This window comes from Dreissena polymorpha, chromosome 14 (assembly GCF_020536995.1).
Source record: "Dreissena polymorpha isolate Duluth1 chromosome 14, UMN_Dpol_1.0, whole genome shotgun sequence".
Classification (NCBI taxonomy): domain Eukaryota; kingdom Metazoa; phylum Mollusca; class Bivalvia; order Myida; family Dreissenidae; genus Dreissena; species Dreissena polymorpha.
In genome coordinates this window covers 12,797,608-12,807,773 of record NC_068368.1, presented here as the reverse complement: position 1 = coordinate 12,807,773, position 10,166 = coordinate 12,797,608, and the positions used below count along the sequence as shown (strand labels likewise).

At 37.6% G+C, this 10,166-nt stretch overlaps 1 protein-coding gene across 1 annotated transcript; it reads right to left on the bottom strand.

Annotated features, from left to right (window-relative positions):
- On the bottom strand, nt 1–9,934 carry LOC127857179 (T-box transcription factor TBX10-like). The gene is made up of 9 exons (XM_052393596.1): nt 9,926–9,934; nt 8,739–8,852; nt 8,105–8,265; nt 7,066–7,239; nt 5,005–5,287; nt 4,544–4,743; nt 3,567–3,619; nt 1,221–1,424; nt 1–143 (listed from the first exon to the last, which is right to left on the bottom strand). The coding sequence occupies exons 1-9, from the start codon at nt 9,932–9,934 to the stop codon at nt 1–3; spliced, it is 1,341 nt and encodes a 446-aa protein (XP_052249556.1).
- Between the last annotated feature and the right edge of the window lie 232 nt (nt 9,935–10,166).

Here is a 10,166-nt window from a genome sequence, read left to right as displayed (position 1 = left end):
TTAAGTTGCTGTTGAGCTTGGGGTATCTTCGTCTAATTTCGGCGATGAATTTTCTCCTCCGGAAATTGTTGGACTTGAAAGTGGAAGTCGCATGCCGTGCAGACTTGCGGAGTGATTTCCGATATAGGGCGGAACTGGGAATGCTGGGAACGGAAAAGGGCCTTGTGGGAGAAAATATGGCGGCATCTGTCGCGAAGGATAAGCCGCCCAAGGAAAAACTGCAAAATATTATACACGCGATTGTTCTTGCAATTTATATATGAGCCGTGCTCTGGGAAAAGCGGGTTTAATGCATGTGCGTAAAGTGTCGTCCCAGATTAGCTTTTGCAGTAAGCACAGGCTAAACAGAGACGACACTATTCGCCTAAACTGGGATTTTGCTAAGAAGAGACTTTTTGTACTCGAAAAATACCATGACAACGGAAAGTGTCCTTGATTAGCCTGTGCAGTCCGCACACTGGGACGACACTTTACGCACATGCATTAAACCCATGTTCATAGAGCACGGTCCATTTGTAAGTTACATGAGCATAACGAGGTAGTTAGCTTTATTAGAACAAGTTTTATGTATTAATTTCTAATTGTTTATTTCATTAAGGATTAAATCCCGTTAAACAATAATATACGATGAGAGGCTTTGCAGTTGTAATATTAAATTACACACCATCAATTCGTGAAATAATTCAGTGTTCACTTTTATTTCGTACAACTTTGTATTATATTTAAAAGGCATATTTTTTTACAGTGCAATACATATGCATGTCCTTAATAATTTATAAAACAAGTTAAGTACTGAACCAACATTGGCTTACTTTTTAAGCGAGCAATATAGCGTTAAACAGTTCAATACTTTACCACGTGATGACTATTAGTTGCATATAAGTTACATGCACGGTAGAGGAAATAAACCCGCCTTTTCCCTGATATGAGTTTACTATAAGTTACTTAACCCCGTCATTAACATGCTATTAGCTAACTTTAACCAATTTATGCCTAGCTTCTAGAAAAAAAAAGGCATTGGCAAACAGCGTAGACCCAGATGAGATGCCGCATGATGCGGCGTCTCATCAGGGTCTTCGCTGTTTGCTTAAAGGAATTTCTGTACGAAATATTCTATATATAGAAATAAATATACTAGGCATCCCTTATTATGGAAATAATTTGATCCAATTTAGAAGGATGGGAGAGTCCACTAGGCATAAATGGATTAAATTACATACATGGTAAAGAACTTAATCCCGTCTTTTCCATGCTCTTCATCAGTTCCATATTCTTCATCATCTGATCAAAGAAAGCCATCTGTGAGTACGCGGGATGACTTCCAGCTTGACCAAAAACCACCGGCTGTCCGGGTAACGGCCAGGTTTCCGGCACGGTAGCGCTAGGGAGATTGCCGGTGACTTGATGGTGGCTTTCTGGGCATGCTTAAAAAAACAAAAACATTTGTGCTGTCTGAATGAAGATTTACTAAAGCGCAAACGTGTGTTAATGGTGATTACCTTTTCAATTTAACTCAACTCAGTTTATTAAGTTAAGAAAGGCATTTGGAAAAAAATACACAGTATTCTAAACAAAACAAAAAATGTTTGTGGTTACGAACACATCATCTTACATATTATAAATATATCAACTTGTTAACTTCTATTCATAATATGATATACATACGTTTGAATTCAAAAGTGTACCATTATCTGTAGTGCTCATCAGATTATAAAAGCCATGTAAAGTACGTCCACCCATATACCAGTTATATAGAAATTCTCGACAGACAACGTCATATTTAGTGCATTAAAATGCATGATATTCCAAATTAATAATAGATGTATTATTTTAGTTTAAATAAAATTACATATTCACGAATAATATGCAACATGTATCTGCCTACCAATTTCAACATTTATTTGTGGTTGGAGAACCTAAACTTGGCAAAGGCTGTCTAATATTTTACCGGAAATTTCCGCAAATAAATCGGATAAACTTATGTTTACTGTTCATGTTGTTGGTGGAAGTAGTGTTTCTGTAGAAGATCATTTTTGGCTGTGGTGGGGATATTTGTATTTGTGTGTTCTTGTTGGTAGCGGTGATGGTAGTGGTAGTGATTGTGGTACTGGTGTATTGTTGATGGCTTTGTTGATGTTGGTGTTGATTGTGGTGGCGGTGATAGGGCAATTGGCAGTGTTGATGTTACCGTGGTATTGTTGGTTTTGGTTGGAACGGTAATCGTGATGTTTTGGAGGATATGGTGTTGATGCAATCGTATTGTTGTTTGTAGTGGTTGTGGTGGAGATGTCACTGAGTAGTTGTTGTATGTTTTTGGTGGTTGTTGTAATGATACCGTGTTTTTGTTGTGTATCGTGGTCATGTTTGGGATAACACCATGTTGTTTTTGGTGGTTGTGGTGATGTAATCGGGATGTTGGTGGTGGTGGTAATGTTATTTTGATATTGCTTTGAGATGTAACTGTGCTCTTGTGTTTGGTGGTAGTGGTGAGATAACCGTGGTTGTGTTGGTTTTAGTGGTGAAGTTACCGCGTTATTTTGGTTGCTGTTGGTGGTGATCAAACTGTGTTGTTGCTGTAGGATTTGGTGGTGATGTAACTGTTAATCTTTTATTTGTATTCGTGGTATTGGTGATGTAACTGTGTTGTTGTTGTTGTTGATGATGATGACCTGATAGTGATGGTACTGTGTTGTAGCTCTCCATCACCACCACAACCAAAACTGCTTGTCCGGACTGTAACTTTGACATTCATTACCACAAATGGTCGACATTTTTGCCGCGTATAACAACTTACGTCAAAAGTCAAAGTCACACATAAGGTCAAATGACTTAATTAACCTCAAACATATTTTTAGAGTATAACTTCATCACCCATTAGGTAATTTAACAATTTAAAAACAATGTTAACATGCCCAGAAAGTGGGTCATGTTTTGGTTAATGGTCAAGGTCACACTAATGGCCAAAGGTCGAACACATACATGGCTCAGTTTCTTATACATTATTAAAAGAATTATTGACGATAGGATTGACATGTTGCGACCTGGCATCTAGGTAGGTGTTAATGGTTGTAGTGGTAATGGTGGTACTGGTGTATTGTTGTTGATGCTGCTGTAAATAATGGTGGTGGTGGACGGTTCATCATTGATGTTGTTATTGTATGAGTAGTTGTTGTTTTGTAAGCAGCTGTTTGTTACGCTTCTCCAAGTATATGTGTGATGAAATTAAATGTCCTATAAGTAACCTTACCAAACTAATATATGGACCGTGCTCTGTGAAAAGGGGGTCAAATGCATTTGCGATAAGTGCGTCCCAGATAAGCCTGTGCAATCCACACAGGCTAATCAGGGACGACCTTTTCCGCTTGTATGATATTTTTTGTTTTAAGAAAGTCTATTCTTAGCATAAATCTAGTTTAGGTGAAAAGTGTCGTCCTTGATTAGCCTGTGATGACTGCATAGGCTAATCTTTGATGACACTTTACGCACATGCATTAAAACCCCGTTTTCACAGAGCACGACTCATATATATATCATATGAGAGAAAGAAAACACAATAAAGGACTCACGTTTCGACTTGGGGGCTCTTTCGCGTTTCTTTGAAGGCATGGGGTGTGGAACACTATAAATAAACAAATATCAAATCAAATATAATAACTCAAACATGATTTTCAATATTTCTTCTCGTTTACGATTCTAGCTTAACGTTTGCCTTAAAAAACGCTATTTGGTCCGCGTCAATACCTTCGTTAGATAATAAGATTCCTGGATTTTTGTCTTGGTTCGCTTAATAAAATGTATTGGATTGCATTGCATTGCATCTCATAGTATTGTATTGTTTTTGTGTTTTTTTAAATTACTTTGTTTTGTATTGTATTACTTTGTTTTGCATTTGATTGTATTACATGTACTTTGTTTTGTTGTGTGCTTAAATCTATGCGGTTCCTGCCAGTATCATGCGTGAAATTCTCAATGAATACGCACTTATTGTTCACAGTTATTATAACACATATGTTTTAGAATACAAAACGTTTCATTTTTTTCTCGACACCTGTACCTTGTTTAATAGTTGATTTATTAAGAACGTCTGCAATAAAAACATTTGGGCTTCGCTGTACTATATAGAACGTCTGCAATAAAAACATTTGAGATTCGCTGTGCTAGATAGAACGTCTGCAATAATAACATTTGAGCTTCAATGTGCTAGATAGAACATAAGACATTTGAGCTTCGCTGTGTTAAAACGGGGCTTAATACATGTGTGTAAAGAGTCAACCCAGATTAGCCTGTGTAGTCCGCAGACTCCGCACATTTGAATAAGGGACTTAACTTTCAAGCAAACCCTAACTTTTGTAAAAAATAGACTTCCTTTAAACGGAAAATACAAAACCAGCGTAAAGAGTCGTCCCTGATGAGCCGGTGTGGACTGCACAACCTCATCTGGAACACACTTTTTGTACCTGCATTAATCCCCGTTTTCCCACAGTGCGGCTCATTAATTATTGTAAACATGGACGGGTGGGGAAGGGGCCGATGCTATGCTTACGAGGGGTTGTGCGCGTCCCTGAAAGCCTTGGCAAACGGGTTGTTCTGGATCTTCAGCTGCGTTATCTGAGAGTTCTGGTATGCCGTGACCGCTACGAACGCCGACTCTTCAAACACGAAAACCCTTTCCGGTTCCGTCGTTGGTGCCTCCGGTTTGACCCTGATCACGACCTTGTATTTGTGCATTGAGAGTAGCAGAATCTGAAACGGAAATAGTTGTTTGTTTTTTTATTTAGTTACATTCCGTGGTTTTTATTCAATAAATTAAAATTTGGCTAATAATTTTAATATTTATTATTCTATTTTACGATGTGGTTTAAACAACGATATATTAATAAAATGAAACATGTTTACATAAAAGATACATCTTCTAGTTAAGAATATTTATTTTCGAGATATCGTTCTTTATCGGTCAATATTGCATGACAAATAATTGTCCCTGTATTACCCGAGAATTCTTACATTTCCGTCGATGGAATCCTTAAGACTTGATTCCTTGTTATTCGTTAGGCGAACCTTCGAGAAGGACGTCCGATTACGCATCCAGAAAGCGCCGGTGTTCGGAGAGTCTGCATGCGTCACGGGCTGCACTTCCGGTCCGGGGTCCGCCATCCCCATGGCGACCCACTGGTGGTTGACCCACTTGTAGCGTCGCTCGTCCGCAGGCACGATCTGGAGGACGAGCGAGTAGGAGGCGCTTGCGTCCAGACCGTAAATGGAGAGCACGATGTGTGGGAACATGCGCCTGGAATTGTCGATTGATAATGTTTATATGAGCTGTGGTCTGGGAAAAAAGGGCCTAATGCTTTAAGTGTCGTCCAAGGTCAGCTTGTGCAGTATTCGCAGACTAATCTAAGACGACACTTAACGCACATGCTTTAAGTCAAGTTTTCCCATAGCGAGGTTCATTTTAAGTCTAGTTCCCTAAATAAACTTTTTAAGTCGTGCCATAGATCTGGAAACAAATTTATAGAAAATAACAAACAAGTGTATGTTCTCAAAGTATCTTAATAAACACAATTGGTAATTAATGACACTTGCATGCATATGTATTCCCTTCACTCTGAAAGCCGTTAGATAAAATACCATTAATGCAAACCGCTATTTAAAACTTGAAAAAAATACCTAATTGATTCTGTTATCCTGTTTAAAGCTTTTGATCAGTGAGAAAATACTGTACAATCATCATAAAATATTTTTTGAGAAAATATGTAATACATTTAAGCTCAGAACATAATTAAGAGGCATGTATACAGTGCAGACCGTTTTAAAGTAATAGTTGGTGTAAAAATTTCAAAGTACCGTTGTGTATGCAACAATGCTGGAAACGATTCCGCAGATACGTTGCACCTATGTATATTATGGTAGGTGACTACGTTCACGTCGAAACCGTGAAAACATTAATTAATGCCGGCTGCCATGGAAACGAGAATCCTGACAAAGCAAACATTCATTTTTCAATTAAATATCGCCTCTGCATCTTGCAAAGGTGTTGCTTGATGTATAACATATTGCAAAATCCTTTGCATTCGTCGGCAGGAAATGTCGTGGTTTTTAGAAAAAAGATATTTACGTGGGCATATTATGATTGTTAAGTTCGTGCCAACCAAGCGAGGTTTTGATTTTTCGCTATTGAGATTGCGACGTTGTCGGGCGCACAAAGACTGTCGCGATTCAAATGACTTAATAAGCCTCGTTCTAAGAATATTGCTAATTAATACATGTGCGTAAAATGTCATCCCAGAATAGCGCGTGCGGACTTAACAGTCGGATCTGGGAAGACACCTGTCACACATGCATTAAGCCCAGTTTTCTCGAAACGATTGTTAAATCAACAACGCCGTTTGTACACACGAGAAAACAACTTGCATTGGCTACCACCCATCGCAGTATTAACGAAAACAAAACTTTCGCGTTGAAAGTAAACCGGAAGTCGTCGGAGAAATATCCATTGTTAACGACGATGTTAAGCTTCCGGTCAACTATTGATAAGATGTTTTGACTGGGCTTTCCATGGTGTGTCTCGAGCATTGAGAAAACATGATTCCACATACGTCTTCACGGTATTGAAACATTTTCTACTAATTAAAGGTCACATTACATTAAATAGGAGGTAGTCGAGCGTCCAGCACACGTGCTTGCTGTTTTTAGCTTTTGTTATATTATTTAATCAATTACGAATAATGATAACGGCATTCTTTTCAGTGAAAAAAATCGTCATTTTATTCCAATACAACTGATGTCATTTTGCATGCATTGCGTGCTTTAGGAAACCGTGACTGAAAGCATGTGCGTAAAGTGTCGCCCAAGATAGCCTGTGTAGTCTGCACAGGCTTTTAATGAACGGCACCTTCCGCTTTTATAAAATTTACTGTTTAAAAGAACTTTCTTCTAAACGAGAATCCCATCAAGACAGAAAGTGTCGTTCCGGAAAAGCCTTTGTGGACTTTGCCAAAGCGCGTCTGTATTTTGTGTGGTGAACATGGTGTTCAGAATTAATAGCTATTAATCCCATGTACGTACCTGCCGCCCCTGTTGATGATCATTTCCGTGCCGTACTTGGCGAACTCCCTCCAGAGCGTCTCGTCGTGAAGGTAGATCGTCACGCCGCCGCTCGTCTGCACGATCGGCTCGCCCCCCGTCGGCGTCGGCGGTGACGTTAGTGGCGCTCGCATGGGCTCGTCGTAGGGGGCATTCCTAGCATTATATTGGGGTGATTACTCGTTTAGTCATTTAGTTTAGTTTCGACTGCGTGTCGTGTGTAAAAACAGCATCCCTATCTCAAAGACCAGGGTCACACAAACAAGTCATATGTTAAAATTGACAAAACAACATTATGTAAAGACTGTAAGTTCACCATTCCTCGTGCTATTTATTTACCAAAAATGGACATCACGGTGAGGCGTGTCACATATTGGAAACAATTTAAAGTCACCCTCAAAGCTAATGCATTAAAGGCACCTTTTCACCGTTTGACATTTAAAAAAACATGTTTCAGATTCGCAAAGTTTTGTTGTAGTTATGATATGTGTGAGGAAACAGTAGTTCTGAACATTTGCCATGCTCTAAAATATCCAATATGTACATATTTTGACGATTTAAATCCTGAAAATAATAGAGCGCTGCAATGCGAAACGATTGAATAATCGGAGTGTTATGTTGTTATCGCTATATGTTGTGACACTACGAGGATTGCTTATATAAAGTATAGAATACATCACTCATTTTATGAGCACGGATGGCCGAGTGGCCTAAGCATTAAACTTTTATTCCTGGGGTCAGTGGTTCGAGCCCATTAGAGGGTTACTTTTTTTCTTTCTTTAATTTAATTCTTTTTTACTGGAGCTTTTTAGATACAATGTTTACATTAATCAATATAAAGCATTTAATAAAGCAAACTTCAATTCATGCCAAACTCTGTGAAAAGGTACCTCTTAAAGGTCAAACATGTGCATTTTTCGGCTTGTTGAATTATTACACGCATTATTGACAAAGTTGTCAACATACATCTAGCTTTTATGAAATGTCCACGCTAATCGACAAAATCGATTTTAATAAATACCTGGCGTTTGAGGTGAAAGATCCCCCGTCGACATCGTTGTCGGTATCGCTCTCCGGCGTAACGGGACATGTCGGATCCGGCGACGTGGTTAACGCGTGCCCGTGCGTCGGCGATAGCAGTCGACGTCTCTTCAAGTCCGGCGAGGCCGAACCGTCAGACGACTGCAAAAAAAGCACCTAGCCTAAATAAATATCGCTACATAGTTAACATTATTTTAAGGATCGTTTATATATAATTATATGAAAAGTAGTATATGTAATGATATGAAAAGTAGTATATGTAATGATATGAAGTAGTTGGTAAGCACTACTTTATCCGATTCTTCATTGTGCCGATTTGCGAGTAACGTTTAATATAATCTTTGTTTCAGACATCAAATTTTGTATAAATAAAATTTCTAAATTATTTTATATAAACCAATTTATTTTAGCTTGATTGCATCGAAATCCTAATGCTTATTAAAACATTCTCGAGTCTGTACCCTTGGAGGATCCAGCATTTTATTTATTTTTTAGGGGGGAGGGTCTCAAGAACGCTTCCACAGTGGGAATCGAACCCTTAACCTTACGGCCTCTATGAGGACACCATATTCACTACGCCAAAGGCACCTCAAGGTTAAAGAAAGAAGACTCACTGTTGACTTGCTCGTACTGAAAGTCCGCGATAACTCTGGATTGAGACTGTCTGGGGAACAGTCCGCGGTGCACTCCGGTATCTTCTTAGGCAGAGAGAGATCTAGAATCTCTTCCTGAAATAAGACAACTGATATGTAAAAAATACAATTTTCCATATTCCTGCAATGAGAAATACGCCATGACCATTATGTAATAAAGACGCTTACGTTGGCCTTGAATAAGATTAGAAAAAAATAGACTAGACTAATTTCACACTAGGCTACAAACATAAAACTTTAAACTACAAAGTTACACATCAAATTAATATTGTTATTATTATTATTATTATTATTATTATTATTATTATTATTATTATTATTATTATTATTATTATTATTATCATCAATATAATGTATTTTATTTTTATGTTATTATTATTGTTATTATAAATATCATTAGAAAAAGTATTGTTTTGTAATATTTATCATTATTATTATAATTATTATCTAGTGAAATTTAAGTTGTAGAAAGGGAGAGCGTACAAACTAGTTTACGGATCACCGTAAGACATTTTTTCGAACGAGACTTAAAAAATATATATAATTTGTTTACATTAGGTTTCACTCTTCTTATTATTCATCACTCAATTCTTATTAATTGAATTGTGTTGGTTTAAATAAATCAAAGATGATACCTTTTCGAACTCCATATCACAAGTTTTTTTTAATCCGTAAATTACAACACGTATCAGTAAATTATTAAAATTACTATTTGTTAACTTATTTATCATTATTTATTCATTTTCTTTTACATATATCAACGTGTCAAAGAATCAATGTTCATTATTTTAAAAATATTAAGTCACTAGAGCTGTGACTAAACCTATCGCGAAAATGTTAGATGTTCGCCCATTTCGTCTGTCGTTTGGTTGACAACTTCAAAAAACCGTCATAACGATAATTTGAGGTGTGGAAAATTTGTATATTGGAATACAACGGTGAAAAAGGACTGCGCTGGCTAGTGTGAATAACACCTGAACGAGCTGAAGTCGTGCCAATGTAAAATTCAATGAAAAGTCGCAAACGCTTCGTATGTTTCACAACTTTTCATAGATTTCCACGAAGCATTTGATGTAAACTGTCAAAGAAATATTGATGCGGACAATAGGTGCGAACGGTCTTTTATGTGCGTTGTTCAACAAACCTGCCATCGCCATTACGGGTTAGTTAATTAAGTGGGAATAACGAGTTGACGGGTGTGAAGATGGTGTGAACCAGGGTGCAATTGTGCGTGGTGCTTTATTTGTTGGCACTCATTAGTCGCATCGAGGACATAGCTGATTAATCGCGCTAGCGCTAATGTTTACTCAAACGATCATTATAATAATAGTTCAATAGTATTAAAGTAAAGGTAAAGATTTTAGGTTTATAGTATAAATGATGACGGTA